Raw genomic sequence first — 19,799 nt, 5'->3', positions numbered from 1 at the left:
CCATTCTGATCTACCTCTAAGGATGCCCCAAGCACGCATTCCTCCTCCCCGCTCAGGCACCGTCATTGGGAGTATCAGAGTCACTGTCATCCATCTGTAATAAATATTGTGAAGCCACTTGTACATTTGGATTTGCTTAATCATTGGTATATTCACATTGTATTTCTGTACTTGTCCATTCAAATTTTGCATAGAAGCTTGAGGCAATTTCTGATTCTGACCCCTTACATTTAATGTTGACTGATTTAACAAATCACTGGTCACCTGTTATTGAATCAATCCATCTGCACCTGTCACAATTGCTTGTTCATTTACCTGATTAGCCAAATTGGACTTAAACTCTTGTTTCCAATGCCCAAACTTGCTGCAACTGTGACAAGGGAAAGACTTTTTCAATGACTCTGTTTGATCCACGTCCCCTTCCTTGTGGCATCAAATTTGGTAAGGGATTTACCATCACAACCTTCATTCCAGTGGAAGTCTGACCATTTCCCTGTATCATGCCTGTAAAATCTGAAACAAAACCCACAGATCCTTTCTTTGCTGCCCTCATCTATGCCGACATCAACTTCTCTTTCAATTTCTTATTTAGCATCTCGATGTCATCTCTACAATACTTTGCATAATGCACTATGTCCTCTATTGACCTGCTCTGCCAACAAATCAAATGCTGCTGAATCCTAGCACTAATCTCAGGCCTCAAAGCATAAACAAATCGATACACAAAATGTCCCATATCTTCTCTGACACATTTTCATTTGCACTTTACTGTTTGAATGCCTGCAGAAGTCTCTCATGATAGGCATGTACTGATTCTTTTAGTTTCTGAGTAGTCCTAGCTATGTTTACCCAATCTGTTTCTTTCAACAAAATATTTCCTTTCATATATTTAATGACCTGATTGTATTTTTTATTCACTTCTGTCGCTGGCGTGCCGGTTTTTGGATCTCTAGCATATTCTGTTTCAAGCCAATCGACTGCAATCTTACATTCCACCCACAAAAATGTAAGAACCACGATATCGAACAAAGCATCCAAATCTTTTAACAAGACCTTTGAAACCTTCACAAATCTTTCCACTTGCTTATACCACTCAGCTGTTTTTCCCTCAACCTCGGGGAAATCATTTGTAAAGGACAATATGTCCTGTCTACTCCAAGAGATATGTACATACCCTCCTCCAGGGACTTCTCTCATAGTAAAAGCTAATGCATCTGCCTCATTCATTTCCTTTTCCATCATTGGATAAAGAGACAAAACCACTGTGGTATCTTCTTTCTTTTTAGCCCATCTGCCTTCCCATCTTTCTATCTCCCCCCATCGCTTCAGGATTGTTATTCACTCTTTAATTTGCAGTCTTTTTCCAGAGGAATTCAGACTCTCCAAATCTTTGTCCTAAAATCTAATCAATTGGTTTTCTGTAAAGCCTTAGACTTTTCTACATCCACTCCATATTTTTGTGCTACCTCAGCAAACCTCTCATGGGTATTTCTCGCTTTCTGGGTTATGGGGCAGATGTACGACTGTTTTTGCGGTTGCAAACGGGAATTTGGCCTTTTATGTGAGCTAACAACGACTTTGATAATTAGAGAACATGAGGCAGTTCCTTATGAGTACCTGGAATAAGAAAATGCCAAATTCATGCTAACAATAGACAGCCATTTTTGTAGACACTATAATGATAAGACGTACAACAAGAAGGTTCACGCCAAGAATGACCCAAATACGATCATGTTTGCTCATGTAAATCATTTATCTAAACCTCAATTTGAATGGTCAAGAACATAATTCACATTTAAGATTCAATTTAATAGAAATCATTTAGTACAATTAGTCACACAGTGTCATACAGATTTAAAAAAATGAACATTTGCTGTTTACCTAGGGTAAAGAAAAGAGAGAGAACAAGGGAAAAATCATGTTTCAACATTTAGGTTATACAAACCAAATATGCAGAGTCAAAGCGTAAGGAGGCACCGGAATGAGTGTATAAACCCTTCAGCCGAAGATTTGTTCCTGCACACTTTACCAGACAGCAAAGCACAGGTTAAAGTCAGATCTTAAAGTTCTGTTCAAATAAGTTTGGCATAGAAATGAAAGTCAGAGTTCAGTCTGACCGCATGCCAGGCAGGAGAATTGAAAATGGCAACCAGCCCAACTCCTCCTCCAAGGGGGCAATTATACTTCCAAAAGTTCTCAGTTTACGCCCACATAGTACCCTTTCCATCTTACGATATGGTTTCCATTAGTTGTCCACAGTGGGCTGCTCATGGTGTGATCAGTACCTCACTAAGAAATCCGGAAGCATTAAGTAATCCTTTTGTAAAATCATTGATTTCTACAACATTATAATTTCATCCTTTCCTCGGAAGGAAGAAAATTCACTTTGTTCACTGTCTGTCCGTTCCCAGATGCCCTCTCTGGGTTTGCAATTGTATTGATACATTTCTGTCAAAAGTGTTGCTGGATCAGAAAAGAGACTATTGTTCGTAAGCATATGAAAGAAACTTCATGAAAAGTTCTCATAGCGTTTGAAATGACTACTTCAGCTAGATTCTGCTTTTCGAACGAGGAAACGGAAGCATTTGCGGCCTGCATGAAAACATGCTGATTCACTTTCACCTAATGATAACACACATTAATATGAATAAATCAGTTTTCTTAGTTAATTCACTCACTATTCTTTTCTTCAGATGTTACATGTCAATATGTTAGGTACTACTAAAAAAAAGAAAATAATATCTCTCACTTTTTATTTACAAAACAGATTAATATGCTTGTCACTTTTGTTATTCACATTTGTATTGTATAATGCTTAAGGTAAAACTACAAATCTTCATATTTTCAAGCATCTTTAAACTAAACATTTTAATCGTTTCAAGGGTGTCATTACGTAAGCATTCGTTTTATCTGTCACATTTATCAGCAGCACATTTTTTTGGTTAATCATGTTTATTTTCTGAAACACACGATTACATCGCATAGGCAAATAACCTTTTCTCTCTCTTTATTTACGTCTTTCACACTTCCATGTTCCAGAACACTTTGCATGCTTTTGCGATGCAGTAGAAAATCTCATGTTTTTTTCCGTCTTCACCCACTTTGCAAATTTTTATCAAAAATAATTGTTGTAAATCTCATTTAATGGTGAGAATTGATAGAGGCAAACATCATTAAACTTTTACACTCCATCACCGGCTTGGTTTACAAATGTATACAGAGCCGTGCTCTCTTGGCCCAGGTCAGACTGTGCGAAATCACAGCCACTAACGCTGAGAGGTGGAAGGGGGCCGGGCCCATCTCGCTTTATGTATGGTGTGTAATGTGCTACATAGCATGTTATACAGTAGCGCAGTTCGAGTCTCGCCGTCTGCTAATCATCCTGAGAGGGGACAGAATAATGTATAGCGATCGACAGAGATTGGAGCTCTGTATGTTTTTTTGTGTTAGTTGAGTGTAACTTGCACCCTCCAAAGTTAAGACGCTGTAGGTGTGGTCAAAAGAGTCGGTCAGCAGAGGATGTGAACAGGGATGTGAAGAAAGACCTAATGTAGCATGTAGTTTCCACACCAGGCATGTCCTTTCTAAAGCTGCAGGCCTTTTCATAGTCTCTGGATCGGCCATCAGCAGGCTTTAGTCTGTTTTGCTGCCATTACTTCAGTATATTCTCGTCCCTCGAATTCCCACTGTGGAACTCTTGATCAGTGAACAGGCACCAGTCAGCAGCCTTCTCACGAATAGCATCAAAGCAAACATTCTGAACTGCACCACGGGTCGTGACAAGCCTCGGTAAGCTGAGGCTTCCAACAAATTGTGAGCAAATGCACCCTTGGCGAAGAACGCATTGACAGTTTTATCACAGTGACCATGAAAGTCCATCATTTGTGTTGTACGGTCAAAGCTTAAAACACCGCCTTTCAGGCTGCAGTAGCCTTCTCTTTTATTAGAGGCAATACAGCACTTTCCTTTTCATCCCAAGATATGTCTGAGTTTGTACTGTAGAGCAGCATATCACAAACAAGTAAGAATGGCGGGAAGGGCAGAAGGACATTGGGGGGTTGTAAGCAACACAGAGAGGTAGTGGGTGAGAGGGCAAAGAAGAAACCTATGCAAATCAGCACCCAAACAAATGTGTGCAGTCAGGGAAAAGTAAAATAAAGGGCAAATGAAATAATGAAAGTGTCGGAGAAAGAAATGTAGCTGTTCATTCTGGCACGAAAATAATTCATCATATCTATCAGCATAAATATGCGAACATAAGTTAGAAGTCCGATCCAGCACGCAAACAGATGCTGCAGCTAGGGAAAGTTAAATAAAGGCAAAATGAAATAATGAAAGTGTCGAAGAAAGAAAGAAATGTAGCAGTGCATGGTGGCATGAAAATACTTCTTCAAAAGTATAGGCAAAAGTATGAGTCTAATTCCAGCGCTTCGCTGATGAGAATGAGTAATTGGGCCATGGGACACTGATCAGAGAAGCACCACGGAAAAAAGACACCACAACTAATAAAAACGAAGGAAAAGTAAAGTGACAAGAACATGGACAAATAAGAAGTGAAGGCAGGATATAAGCCTCTTTTAAGATATATTGAATATAATAGATTTCACCAGCACAGAGCAAGCGATGTACAGGCGAAACCTAAAAATGATACCTACTGTTATGCTTTGACCTCTATCACAAAAGGAACTTGTGATGACATTGTCGCTCCAGTGTGGACCTTGCAAGCAGATATTGTTTTTTTTTTTTATCCAGCAAAGAACAGAAGTCTGGGGACTCATTGGAAACTGGTTTAGTTTCATTATTTTTCTTGGTCAGGGCTCAGAGCAGTCCTGGCATGTCCTAACCAATTAGGGCACTGACAATGTGGGCCACACTGACCATCACATCCCTGTGGTTATACATCCACTGCCAGGATAGCAAAATGTAACCTACTGTTTTCGAATGCTTAATGGAACAACCCTTGAATTAAACATTTTATTGACAACACCCTATCCTGGTCAATGAAAAAAGGTAAACATCATTTCAGAATCACTGTGAAATTATGTGAATGCACCTTTTCTTGTACTACAGTGGTTATATTGAATTTTGTTACAGGAGTAAAACCAGTATTTTCATCTCTGACATCATCACCCAAAGAGATTTTAACTGCCTACACATCAGAAACCAGGTCTAGTTTTGTTTAGTAAAATAAAAAGGTGCTCAACCCTCTAAATGCACACACCTGTCTGAAATGTAATTATGACATCATGGTAAGCATCATTATCCATTCTTTATAGTTCCTTGAGGAAAATAAGAGATTGTCCTTGATACTGTTTATAATCAAATCATTATTGTTTCATGCTTCATACAAGTAATCCATTCGATTGTAACCAAACAGAAAGCCAGCTCATTTCGTCCCTTTAGGGCTTCTTGAGGGCTAAAACATTCTGAGCAAGTGATTTTGTACTGTCAGAATGTTCTATATACCTCCTGTTTATACACAGACCTCTTGGTGTCGCAGCACTTTATAGGTCTTATATCATAAAAGGTAGTAATGGACAGTCTTCAAGTGCAGCACAATGGCAATCCGTTCAGTCCCCTGATGTTAGTCACCTGTCCTCTGGCAGTGTCCTAATCAGTGTGCTCTTGTCATTGGTAATTTTGTTCAGTCATTACTTGTTTTACAAGGAGAAAGTCGCATCTCTGCCTTATATGATTTGTTATTGCCAAGATTACCTACCATATAGAGAGGGCACTATAAGTGGATTCTCCTCCATCATTCAATAAGTTCTCGGCCCACTTTTGAAATGAGATATGAGCAAAATAGTACGTAATCCATTGACCGTTGTGCTGGAATCCATTCAGAGATCTAGAACAGCTTTGTTGACTTTATAACATACAATTAGCATAGCTGTGTATGTATGGCAACCGCATAGGGATTTCCCAATTTGTGTAAGTTGATGTAAAGTATATCACATCGAATGGATTAGTTTACCTTTTCCTAATTAATTGCGATTTTACTTAGCTAATAGTTTATCCAGCATCCTTTTAAGATGGAAATCATTTGTTTAGATTTCTGTGCTTAGCTAGTCTTGATTCATCTTACTTGTTCATGGGCATTATGCTGCCCTCTGCTGGCTTGATTGCACACCTGATTAGTTGAGTATCTAAGATACAAAGACATAAAAAGTGATTCTAGTATTATTGTATGATTTCAAATTATCGTACCAAGTTGTAACCTGTTAACTTGTACATCAAGCACAGGTATAGAAACTAGTGCCTAGTCATTTCCACTTCTATTGGATTTCAGTGGAGTCATGCAGTACATACTGTGCTGACAGTGGCATGAGTGAATCATTGAATGAAGGATGAAAATATTATCCTTGTGTGACTCAATTTAGATGAGTGCCTATATTCATATTTGGAATCACCTAGCAGTCTTTCACCTTCATGTTCAAAATCACATATTGAGGGAATACAGTTAAATGCTTGTAGACAAGGGCTCACAACAGTCAGTTAAGAAATAGGTTTATTAGAGAGCAAGCGGGAGGCACTACAATACCTTCCAGTAATCCTGCCAACTGTCCAACGTCTAACCCTAACATTCCAATACTGCTCCTGTGGCAACCAGCTAACCTGAATACCACCCCTCCCCCTCTTGATAGTACAAATAAAAATAGAATAAAAGTACAAATATATAATCAAAGATAATACAAAGAACAAGGGATAGAATGAAAAACAATATTGCACATTACTAAAGTAAATAAATTAAACAACAGAAAGGTTAGTAAAACAACTGTACAGAAGTCCTTGTAATATCAAAACATTACAAAATCTTGATTCTTTTATGGCAAGACTGTAAATCTCCACACACGAGTGCAGACTCCTGAGACTCCGAGTTCAGCAGGTACGCGAGTGGAGAAGCTAGAGACCCTAGGTTCTGCAGGTACATCCTCATCTATTTCCTAAACTCTTGACTGAGCAAACCCTTCCAACAAGTGTTCTCCCACTGAGACATTCCCAACTTTGTTACACTCATTGCTGAGTACACTTTCCACACCACATACCTCTGAATTTTCAGACAACCTAGGACAACTCGAAGTATGTTCATCTTCTTCCCACAACCACTAATTGCATTTTGTGGTGTCTTCATTGACATTTACATCACGTTTCCGAGACAAGACTTTATTACATTCTTGGCATCCTCCTAATTTGGCAAATCTTCCAATCACTTAACAGCGCTGACTTTGAGTAAACTTCCTTCACTTGAAATGGCCGTCAGAATTTGCTGCAACCTTTCTTAGTCTTAATACCAAGGTTGACCCTTACCCAGTCACCTGTCACCAAGTATACATATTTCACACGATGTCTCTTATTGTAGTGCTCCTTGTACACTCCTTGCACCCTCAACAAGGTACCTTTGACCACAGAGGGTGGCCATTTATGTTAATCCAAGCAGTGTTGTCCTTGGTAAAGGGTTCTCTACCCCTTAAAATCCTCAAAGGGCTTTAACCCGTCAAGGTTGGGATGATTCTGTACACCTTAACCGTGTTTCATAGCTCCTTCTCACAATCTAGGCCAGCTTTGATGGTATCTTGCACACTGCCCATGATCACTCTGTTGAACCGTTCTATTGCTCCATTCCCAGTGAGATGATAAATTGGGGTGTGCTTCCATCTAATACTATTCCTGGATAAAACTTGACCAATTTGTCAGCAGTAAACTTTGGTCCATTGTCACTTAACAAGGATTTGGGAATCCCCTCCCTCAAGAAAATCCTTTCTACCATGGAGACTACTGTATGTGTGTCCACTTTGACACACACTTCATATTCTAGCCATTTGGAGTACTGATCTATAAGAACAATTACATATTTAGGTACTCCCCACAAGTCAAAAATGGGTCCTAAAACATCAACACTCAGTTCCTCCCAGGGAATCTGGACACTTGGTACTGCCCAGAGAGGGTCGGAAGACTGACTTGGCTCTGTCAAAGTTAGCACAAAATGGACAGGCCTTCACAAACTTTTCCGCATCAGCATCTACGCCAGACCCCCAAATGAAGATTTCATTCTTCTCTTTAATTGACTATTCCTAAATGTCCCTCATGATTGATTTTCAAAGTCTTTTTCCTTAAACCATTAGGGGGTGGGGGTGTACCACTCTGTCACCTCTCAAAATGAATCCAGTGTCGCACAAGGATAATTAATGTTTGATCTCCCCAAATTTCCTGCACTTTTCATGTGATTTATTTTTGTCAGTTCAACCCTTCATGATGAATTGTTTCACCATCTTCAAAAACCCATCTTCATCATAGCTAGAAACCCAATCGTCACCTACAATCCCCTCATTGTTCTCATTGATCATTGGAACAGTATACTCATCCCAGTTACTACCAAAATGTTCACTCAAGGTAACGGAGATTGATTAAAAGAGTCATTCTAGTGATCCGAGGCATGCCTAAATTTCTCCATGGTCCCCACTACAGCTAACATCACCTTCTTGAAACAGAGAACATTTCTTCTGCAGGGGACAAAGAGCGAGAAACCTACACTACAGTACATTCAGTTCCTATGTTCAAATTCTGTGCGAACACAGGGCCTAGTCCCTTTCCACTAGCATTCACAGTCACCCCACTATGTGCACACACATCAAACCCTTATAATGGGACAGCTGTACAGACTTCAAAGTCTCTATGCAATTCCACACACCATTTGAACTCTTGCCATTCTTTCAATAAATTGTCTCAATCCATATATTTTCATATTGAAATTTCTCACAAACTTATAATAACATTCTGCTAACCTGATGAACAACCTAACTTCCTCCTTAGAAGTTGGTGCTGGGGCGCTGCCGATAGACTCAATAATTAATTTTTCTTGAGAAATGCCTTCTCTACCTACTTCATTTCCAAGATACGTCACAGACCTCAAGACGAACATGCACTTCCTCAATTCAGCAGTAAACCCCTTAGCTGTTAATTTTTCAACTTGTAATCATGTTCTTGTTTGTCTCTTCCCATAACTAGTATATCATATTGGAAATATGTCTGAACCTCCAGATGCTTTCCCATAACTAGTATATCTTATTGGAAATATGTCATAACCTCCAGATCCTTAAATAACAAATTCATCAGATGCTGGAATACGGCAGCTGCTGACACCAGACTGAAAGGCATGTGCACGAGTATATAACACCCAAAGGGTGTGATGAATGAGCTCAAACGTCTGCTCGATTGGTGCAGTGGAATCTGATTAGAAGTAGCAGATAGACCAATCATGGAAAACTACTTGACCCCCTTAGTTTTAGACAAAAGTTCATTTATCCAAGGAAGTGGGGATTTATCTGTTACAATGATTTGTTAAGATCTCTCAGATCAATGCATAACCTTATATGCACATTGGATTTCCGAGCCACTACTAAGGGTGCCAACCACTCTGCACTTTCCAATGGTTCAATAATCCCATTCTTTTCTAACTCATCCAATTCTTCTACCACACCTTCTCTCTCACTCATGGGTATGTTCCTCACTTTATGGCATATTGGCACGACACCTTCCTTTAACACAATCTTGTGCATGAACCCACTTAGTTTCCCTACAGTTCCAGAAAACACATTAAGAAACTGTTTCAGCATTTCATCTTCCATTGGAATCACTGGTTTCCCTAACAAGACTTGGTCTACCCTGTTGGGGTCCAGAGTGACACCTAGGGCCCGTTGATCCATCCAACCCGAAACAGAAGGCCCCTTTTCTGCTACATACAACTCCCCTTGAGATGTACTGCCTCTAAATTCAAATGTTACGGATCTGTATCCGACCATAGGAATTCTTTCCACATTGAAGGTAACTGGGTGCACATCAAGAGGAAGAATTCTTTGATTACCCAGGGCACTCGCAAACTTGCCTTCGCACACACAGCACTGCACAATAGTTTACGGTGACCCCAAATCTGCCACAAATTGTAGGTCTACTCCACCAATAGGCACTCTAATGAGGGTTTCTTTTTAGCAGTCCCATTAATCTCTAGAACGGCATCATCAATGCTTAGGATGCCGTTATCACATAACGACTAATTTTCGGCTTCCTGCTCCCTGTCAGGATTTTCCATCACACACTTCACAGCGTCACAACCATTCTTTTTTCTGCAGACTTTAGCAAAAAGGCCAGCACTTTCACAGTAAGAATATTTGGATCTTTATTGCCAGGCAATTCATATCTCTGGCCAAATCGCCCCTATTACTGCATCTGAAACAGGCGGGACGTTTATTATTCTTAGACTTGTCATTTTGATTCAACACAAAACTCTTCCCAGATTGCTTCCCATTCTTTGTCTCAGTTCCATTTATATTTGTGATTTTGCACACTGACTCTGCTTCCTGTTATCTCATTTAGCAGAGCATCACCCCACACCCACAATTTCTCCTGAACACTAGTATTAATTGAATGCATAATGATTTGGTCCCTGACAAGTTCATCTTGCAAAGAGCCAAACTACTACGATATCGCTAATGTATTGAGCGCAGCCACGTAATGCTCAACTGTTTCCATCTTAGTTTGCTTTCATTGTAAAAATGTTTATCTGTCTATGGCCACGCAGACAGTTGGTTGGTAGGATCAGTCTAAATCTTCCAGCGCATCCTCAAACATGTCAATATCTATATTCAGTGTCAGCTTTTTTTTTCAGCTGACTATAAACTCGTAAGCCTTTGGGACCCAAACTATGCAACAATATTTTTTTCTTCCTCGTAGGGGTAAATTCTTCCCCATTTCCTTCTTCAATGGCAGAGATGTAGTTCAGGAAATAATTCTTCCAGTCAGGCCATTTCATTTGGGGCTCACCGTCATGAGGATGAAAAGGCATAGTCAACCTTTGGTTTGTACACTCACAATATTCATATAATGAGGCCCTAGGCCTTTACAGGTAACTGTTGAAATTATAACTTACTCAAAGCTTATGACTCAGTGGGCCAGCACTGGTCCCCCCAGCACTGGATAAAACGCAATGCTAAACAGGTACAGCAGAATTATTACTTGCCAAAGGTATGCGTATCACCGTAAATATGCACAAAATAACTTGAACTTAAGCAGTCCATCCAAAGAAGGGTGTGTGCATCACCGACCCACTGCAGAGTTGAAGTCAACTACAGAAAGTTCGAGAAAGGGTGTGCGCATCACCAATAGATGTGTAAAGAAAACAATCCCAGTGCTTCGGAGGCTCCGGCAGTTATGTTATTCAGAGGACGTGAGGTGACCGTGGATGTTCACCCCAATTCGAAATGACACTGCCGCTGCGTCCGTCACTCAGCGTCGACGGTGTCACTTGCAGACATCAGTTACTCTAGAACATCACTGTTTGTGGATACAGTGGAGTCCAAGAGGCATCCGAAGTGGACTTGTCAGGCGTGCTGTGCTAGTAATGGCAAGCCACGCTCATTCCGACGAGCAACGACAGGCCACACAAAAAAACAAAATCTTGCCTCCACAATGCTGGGGCCAACCTGACCGTACAGAGAGCAAACCAATTGGGCTCAGAAGTATTCTCTCTCTTATTTTCCGTCAGCATCCGGTGGCTTCCAAGCTGTGTTCTGCTTCCTCTCTATTCTTGTGTGGATGCCCACCCATGGACGGCTGGATGTGTCAGTGCATGTCAAATCCCATCCTTGTCACCAAATTTGTAGAGAAGAACTCGCAGCATTCAGGTAAGGAATGAGTTTATTAGAAAGTAAGCTGGAGGTACTACAATGCTTTCGAGTAGTCCTGCCAACTGTCCCAACTTTTAATCCTAACATTCCAGAACTACTCCTGTGGAAAGCAGCTAAACTGTATACCTCAATGCTCCTTACAAAACTGAAGGTACGTGCCTTTAAGCATCACAACTTCATCAGTGTGGTAAGATCTTGCTATTTGACATTCTTTCGTGCTGGTTTTACAGGTTCTGATGAGGACGACGAATCTCCCGAAGAAATTGAGGACAATGCACAGCCTACTGTGTAGCCAAGTGATAGAAAAACAGGTGAGACATGGCAGAGGAAATTAATACGAGTTGTTTCGTGATATTAAATAAATGTGTAAGTTATTGAGACTTGTTTCAATTAACATCAACAAATAAAAACAAGTTGCTTACCTCCAAAACTGCATGCGGATCCAATTAAAAAAGTAGTGCTACATGGATGAAGTAGCTGTGATGCTAGGAGCACCATCCATCACTACTTAATATCGAAAAGAGGGTGCTTTCGCAGTTCAGCCTTGGTGACGTGTATATAATTTATACAACAACCCATAAATCGGTCTGATTGTTTACTTTGATGCAGTTCTCTCCTCCAGCCAATGAATCTACTATTACTTTATTTTTTGTTTCATGTATTGACACACAAAATAAAATTTACAAAGAAAATATATTGTTGAAAATACATATCATGTCTCATGTCTTCATAATTGTGGCATTTTCACAAGTGATTTTTTCACTGTTATTGGTACTGGTGATTAACAGTAGGGAGATGGGCATGGTCCATCAAAACTAAGTGTAAGGACGAAGATACCAGACAACCCATGCAGCTGTGTCATAGTCTCTGTTCTTCCTAAGGTACTGGACTGTCCCATGTCTTGGTGCTGAGGAACATCGCTTGTGTGTGCTTTGAGTGGGGAGACACACTATTGGTCGCGTCAGCCTGCGGTCTGAAGAGGGTTTCCTCCCTTGACCTTCTGTACTTGGCTCCGCTTGGTGGCAGCTTATGTTTTTGGGTGCATTAGACGCACACAAGAAGCTGCCTACCGGCCTCCACAGGAAAATTACGTCCTTGGGGCAGATGAGGACACCTTCATCCGTTTTATTTTATTTTAGAGTGTGATGTTCTCCAAAATTACGAGCATAACTTTTTACAGTACTGTTTGTGATCTTCAGAAAATGTCTGCATTGTAAATGCTTTGAGAACGCTGTTGGTGCACCTGCCATTAGCAATATCAATTGCTATCTGCAAGCTTTTATTTTTGCGAGATTGATTGCTGCATTATGAAGAACGAAATCTTCCCACTGAGGGCAACCCTATTCCTCACTTAATTTTGCTGTCCTGGTTATTTCAGGCCTGTTTAAAGAAAATAGGATGGTCTACCTGGTTGTCTGCACAGATGTAGTGAATGACCCATGGAAAGCACTCTTGGAAGAAGACTTTTAGAGAGGCCTCTCTCCAGTCTCTTCCCCAGCCTGATTTAGTAGAGCATTTAGATGTAGAAGTCTCACAGACAGTGATTGGCTGGAGGTAATGGCCCACCTGCTACCTGAATGCGCATCTACAAACTTATGCTACACTCCAGTTTATTTAAACACATCTTGGACACACAACTGTATGGGCCTAATGTTCTTGGTACTTCCCAAAGGTAGAGATTTGTGCAGACTGTTTTCTCCTTGCTAGGGAAAAGCCAGAAGGCCCCTACTGTTGCTGCTGATATTGTCTTCATTGAAATAGCCACCTAACCCAAGGAGGAACTCTTAACTCTTTTAAACCCTCCTTAGCTTCCTCTCAATGCTAGAGAAGTGCTGCATAAGAAACATACTGCTACTTGCACTGGGAAGCTGGGTGGTGACTCCCACTGTTGAGCACACACTTTCGCTGCACCAATTTTTATAATTTCTCTTCTTCTATTGCTGTTGCCACCTTCGAGTTGGTTTGCCATCTACCCAGACCTACGCAGTCTGAGGCAACCACTTAGTGTCTGGAAGTCAAACTGTTCCCTTCCCCCTTCATCATCAAGGTTGGTTCCCCCCACTTAACTGAGTAGCCACTGACCTGGAGTTTCAAGGACCCGAGGTCGTCATAATTCCCTATTATTTTAAATCACCAACACCTTTGTAAACCCAGGAGGTAAATGTGCCTTCCTGAACCCAGTAAACCCACTTTCTGAACATTGAGACTCTGTCCCTTTGTTTTGCAGGTTATTGTTAGGGGTGCTGAAATTGTTTACAGAAAAGCAAAATGGGTGAAATCTCTTTTCTTTTTTAGTTCATCCATGGAGGGCATTGGTGCCAACAAAAAGCCTAAATCCGTTTCTCGGGGAATAAAGAAGAAAGGGAGGGTTCCTCCCATAAAAACATAAAGAAATCCTGTGTTTGGGTTGTCAAATCCTCCAACAACATTATGGGAACATGCATGTTGTCCATTGCTTTTGTGAATGGCCTGCTTAAACCTTCAGTTGGGTTTAACCACAGACACCCTTTCTTATTGCTTGAGGGCAGCTAGTCAGAATTCCTGTAAGAACCTTCTTTTTCAGCAGATCTGATGGACTGTCATTGGCCATTCAGAACAGGTGTCCATATTTAGACCTTTGTTTTGATAACCAAGGTCTACATGTGGCTTTCCTACCCATAGGTGCAGGGACTGAGTTCCGTGCACCATTGCTTGAACAGGGGAGTCCGGGTTAGTGTAGCCCCACACACCCACTGAGCATACCTGGTGATATGGTCTCTGTGCTTTCTGGGTTAGTAACAGTCCTGTAAAGGGTTCATGGATACATGGTTAATTGAAACTCAATTTCAACCTTTAGAATGGGCCAATCAAACACTGCACTAAGAAAAGATACGTCATACATTCATAATTATTTTATTTCAACAGTCTCATCCTGGTGCCTAGTACATCAGGAATAAGCACGCAGCATATAATTAAATCAGCATTTATGCATGTTACTATCAGTGAGAGCAATTGTTCTAACATAATTAGAATGTTCCTAAAAGCCTACCACCCTTAAGCTACTTCTGTGCACTACACTAAGAGAGTATGAAATAGCAAACTTTCCTCTAGAGTTTCTTGGGGCCCAGTGCACTGCATACCTGTTCAGATTAGCTGCAGTTGTCAGACTTCAGCTGGGAGAGAGTGTTACCTTGGATGGAAAACACACAATCAGCTAGACTGAGCTCCTCTCATCTTGTATTGTCTCCTGGAATAAGAATTGCTGCTACTAAATTTTTGCAGGACCTCTCGTGATAACCTGGGGCAAAGACCTCTCAAATTCATTGGTCAATCTAAGGTATTTATATGGGATAGACCACTCGCTTTTAACCTATATTAGGGAACTTTCCAATAATCCGAGATAAAACCGGTCTGAATCAGCATGATGAAAAACATCAACTCGAACTACATGTTTATCTTACATATCTGCTGTCAAACCTTGAAACATAGATATCCCATTGCTTGTAGATGACTTGTGTCACCATATATGATAACAAAGTCATTATTTATATGAAATCATACTTTCACAGGCTCTGGGAAAGATAATGACAGGCTTGAATGTGGACCTGTGCTCAAGAGGGAGTCTGACTTAGGGATGTTACGACAATTGTGATTTACGGATTGCAGCCCATTCAGTCATTGTCTTACTGTGTCTCTTACCTTTCACATCACAAACAACTTCATATTTGAAATGACGGGCAGGCTGGTATTCTCACAGCAGGTTCTGGTTCATTTGTAATATTTTACTGTCATCCGGTCCACCTTTTGTTATCCAAGCAGATCATTGGCATTTGCAATTTGCACTGCAGTCTTCTTAGCATGCAATAAAAAAATGTTTTCTGCCAGCTCAAGTTATTGGGTACAATTCATAAGGATTTATTGTCATATTTGATTTGTGTATGCTTGTTTTTAGATGTTTATTATCTATAGGGTTGAGAATGGTAAAGGTTACACATTTAAAAAAAAGTATTTCACTTTTGGCTGAAGGATTGCTGTTCTCAGTTTTATACTGTGTTGATCGTAATCAGTTAGCATTTTCAATCATTATATTAGCAAGCATTGCTTAACCTTTCAAACATTTCCATACTGTATTGTTGTAGTATTGTGCTCATTATTTCAATGTGTGTAGATATTTGTGATAATTTAGTGATCATGAACAATACAAAGTGGGGCATTTGGAGTTTAGAGGCATCTCACCATCTAGGTCTTAATTCTTTGTACAAAAAACATCGTAACCGATCAAGATAGAGTCAAAAGGTGCTCTCCCAGTGAATTAAAAAATAGTGAGGCTGATGAAAATATATCTTTCCTTAGACAGAGTGACCCGAAGCACACTCATCAAGAGATGTTAGTCCACTATGGGGTCTGATGCTTCCTAAACAACTAAACAATGGATGAAAACCCTATTCTTCTCTACGTCTCACCAGTCCATCATGTTCTCAGTATGCATATATGTGCTCACTTCCAAGTCCACCTTCCATTATTACACCAGTGATTCCCAGAAATCATGTGTCAGTTAACACACTGGCCACTTCGACTACTTTTATCCAAAGTACTGGATATCTTTAAAGTATCATGAGAAAAAGTGCACTTGATCTCATCCAGTTTAAATGTATCCCATTCTAGGCACCTTATAAATGCTACACGTTTACACTTTCATGCACACAGCTCATGTCACCAGCTAATTCTTGACCTTTACCACATTAATCTGAAATCTTGGGGGCTACTTCTGGAGTTGCAACTCTGCAAGTACTGTTTCTGATGAGTCCTCTTTCAGCTGACATAACTCAGAACAAGCCTCTCTTACAATGTACCACAATCCCTTGAAGGCATCTTAGGCCTCTCAATCATTGCCAAGTAGATGCACACACAACTTCTGTTGCCTTCCCAGAACCACCTAGAACACCAGTTAGGCAGAAAAAGAAAGTAGAAAACACATTCCTGTGGCTCAAAACAGGCAGCAAAATGGAACCATGCACTTGTGCTAAGGTAAATATACTGACTTACTGTACAAAATACTCTGTGTTGCTTGCAAATGCCTAATTAGCACACCCCTCTACTCTGAGATTCTCATTTGGCTCACCTCCATCAAAATTCATAGGCAGATGGAACTGAAATGTCTCCATCCAAACCATAAATCTCTGGAAAGGCCTATCCATGCATTGAATATCCCTCCCACACCTCACCTCATGTATAATCCTGTTATCGCAGCAGAAGGTCAACTAGGCTTGAACGGAATATATAAGAACCAATTGGATGGCCTGGAACAGATCCGTGAGGTAATTAAGTTTCTTGTTTAAGCACCATGCACACATATATAAATATTACTTGAATAAATACAGTAAATGAATCTCCTGCTATAACCAGTTCTTGAAGAGACTTATCAGCAATGCAAGTTGTCCATGTGAGCCGCTCTTGGACAGCCTTCTTCGAAAAGTGTGGAGCACTCAGCACCATCTCCAACTACACAGGTTCCTTTCTTCAAGAACCCCCTTCAACACAAGGGGCACTAACATAAACTGAAATCATGCTCTCTCGCCTACTCACATTTCATGCTTTCCCTCTTACTCACGTTTAATGCTTTCTCTCTTCCTGTGGCTGTTGCTATCAATTCATAATTTGAGGACATTCATTTGATCTGTGTCTTCGATTAACTCATGAATCGTCTTGAAAATATTTCTTGGGATTTATCAAACCTTAATATCTTTTTTAAATTTGCCATCAAACTGGATATTTTTAATGTGGCTCAAACAGTTTTTAAAATACCCAAAGTGATGGATGTTAATGTTAGAATACATCACAACCACTGGAAAATACTCTGTCGTAAGCGAGGTCACCTTTTTTAGTTTGCTGTGGTAAACCGGGATATATCACATCAAAATTTGTTTTGTGGCTGTGCCAAAAGGAAAAGCTGAGTTGAAACTACCAGGCCATATCTCTTCTTAACAGAAAATTAAACAACATTCAATATCTGTTGGACCTCATGGGGATCATTGGTGAGGTATCACGAGAGTCTCAAAGGTACAGCAAGCAAAAAGCTCCAATTAAACATACCCACGATCCTTGAGGTCACTCATTTGGACTGCACAAAGGTAACAATGTCTTAATTAAAATGAGCCATCACTAATTACTCCAGGCAAACCCCATTTCATTGCTTTCTAGCTTGTCTGTGCCATTACAGCCAACCATATGCAAATCAGTCTTGGCCCAATCCTCTAAATGGTCACTTCAGCCTGAAGTGGTAGACTACATCTTGCCTGAATATGAGCACAAACAACCCAAGTGCATTTAGGTCTTCCTGAGTAAAACGTATCTGTGTAAAAATAAAACCATTTATGAAGTTTTATTAAATAACACATCTGATTCCACTCCTCCACACTTGTGGGTAAAGTTGCCACTAATTCAATGTTGTTAATTATTTAGAATATCAAAGTAATTTTCCTACTTTCGAGGTACAGCAAATAATTTCTACAGAAGATACTATCAGTAGTTATGAGAGGGCGCTACTCACTCACCACTAAGAAATGTTTTACAATCTATATTTTGTTCTGTGATCTAATGCATCTACATAGATAAAATAACTGTTAAAACACTTAAAATATTCATGTGTTCAATATACACCAAAGCCTAACAGAATATGAAAGTAATCAAGACAAATCTAAAATAAAAGTGCTAATATTAGTTCAGGCTACTGTTATTCTTGGTGCTGTGAATTCTCTACATCACCTTACCCATGCATGCTGACTACATTGTGCAACAAAAAATGCACCATAGATAAATGTGCCCCCTTTTTGAAGAACAGTGCTGATTTAAAAGTTCTGACATCATGATGCATCAGTATCAGGATGAGCCAGTGCTTCCAAAGAAATGGTGTAGCAGAAACATAGGAAAAGAAAATGGACACCGGTCTATGCAGATTAGTTCTTGCATACATTCCCGAGGTCGCTGGACCATGCTTCTAACTCGATATCCTACAAGTAGAACAACTTGTCAAAATCAACAATAATATGATCTTGAATATCGATAACATCTAACCACAGGTGCCTTCGTTTCAAAATATAACATTGATGCTCCACTTCCAGTCTCTAAATCATCAAATTTAACCAAAGCCAAAAACAGCATTTTTTAATAGAAACATGGTTTTTCAACAATCTTGGGGTAATCCCACAAGCTTCTCAGTTGTGGGTTCATCAGCTAATCACTAATATGTGTCAGCTATTGGAAAATTTCTGCCCATGATCTACCCAGAAGACTTTAGTGTCAGTCACTAGTGTAGGGTCCTCTAAAGCCTAATCATGAATAGGATCAGTCCAGGTGCTGCTTTCAGATCAGTAAACAATGGACCTGATTCACAAAGGGCCTCAGCACTCCTAAGAAAACTCATTGTGGAGATTGCACCACGAGTGTGGAGGCCCTTTGTTAACCATGCCCAATATGTCCTTTTGAGCTCTCCAGGTCACAGTTGATGTTGCCTACAGAAGATTGAATCCTGCTGTCCTGTAAATCCTGGTTTCATGTCCCATTAACGCTGATCCGTATGCTAGGTATTTAGCCATATAATCTTATATGAAACCTCGTTTAAAGGTTTTAATATAATGCAGGTTAAGTTTAATATAGTGTCCTGATATCCAAGAAGGGTGGGTCAGTCCATTTTTACTGTTCTCAGTTTGGTCCTGTGCATTTTTACTGTTCAGGTTTAAGGTTCTTACTTTTCCAAAACAAGTAGTTTTTATTTTAAAACATTTGTAACCAAACTCATTTTGTTGCAGAATGAATTGGTATTTAGCTTCTCACACATGAGTGAATCTGAGGCTAGTAAATGAGCCCAGAGACAATTTGTTGCTGCAGCTGTAGAAGAATGCTCATGTAACTTTGTAACATTTACAGTTACATTGTAGAATGGAAGATACAATATTGATAGCCTCTTCTTTACAAGTGCCAACCACATTTATGTAAGAGATATTTGCATTGAAACACACAAAGTTCTGAGGGGGGGTCCGCAGATTTGTTTAGCCAAAGAGCCAGGTCTTGAGGGTCTTCCTGAAGGTGTTTGGGGAGGGGGCGCGTCTGATGTCTGCCGGTAGCTCGTTCCAGGTTTTG

At 40.1% G+C, this 19,799-nt stretch overlaps 1 protein-coding gene across 3 annotated transcripts in view; it reads left to right on the top strand.

Moving 5' to 3' along the window:
• The window catches only part of STARD3NL (STARD3 N-terminal like), a 183,978-nt gene that overhangs the window by 140,557 nt on the left and 23,622 nt on the right, over positions 1-19,799 (top strand). For all 3 annotated transcript variants that reach the window (XM_085607453.1, XM_085607456.1, XM_085607457.1), the window contains one exon: positions 11,912-11,992. In XM_085607453.1, the coding sequence (XP_085463579.1) occupies positions 11,912-11,973 (62 nt within the window). In that variant the 3' untranslated portion in view covers positions 11,974-11,992. The remainder of the gene's footprint in view (positions 1-11,911; positions 11,993-19,799) is intronic.

The sequence above is a fragment of the Triturus cristatus genome, chromosome 5_2, assembly GCF_964204655.1.
Source record: "Triturus cristatus chromosome 5_2, aTriCri1.1, whole genome shotgun sequence".
NCBI lineage: Eukaryota > Metazoa > Chordata > Amphibia > Caudata > Salamandridae > Triturus > Triturus cristatus.
Note: the sequence above shows the minus strand (reverse complement) of the source record. Positions and strands in the feature narration are given on the sequence as shown.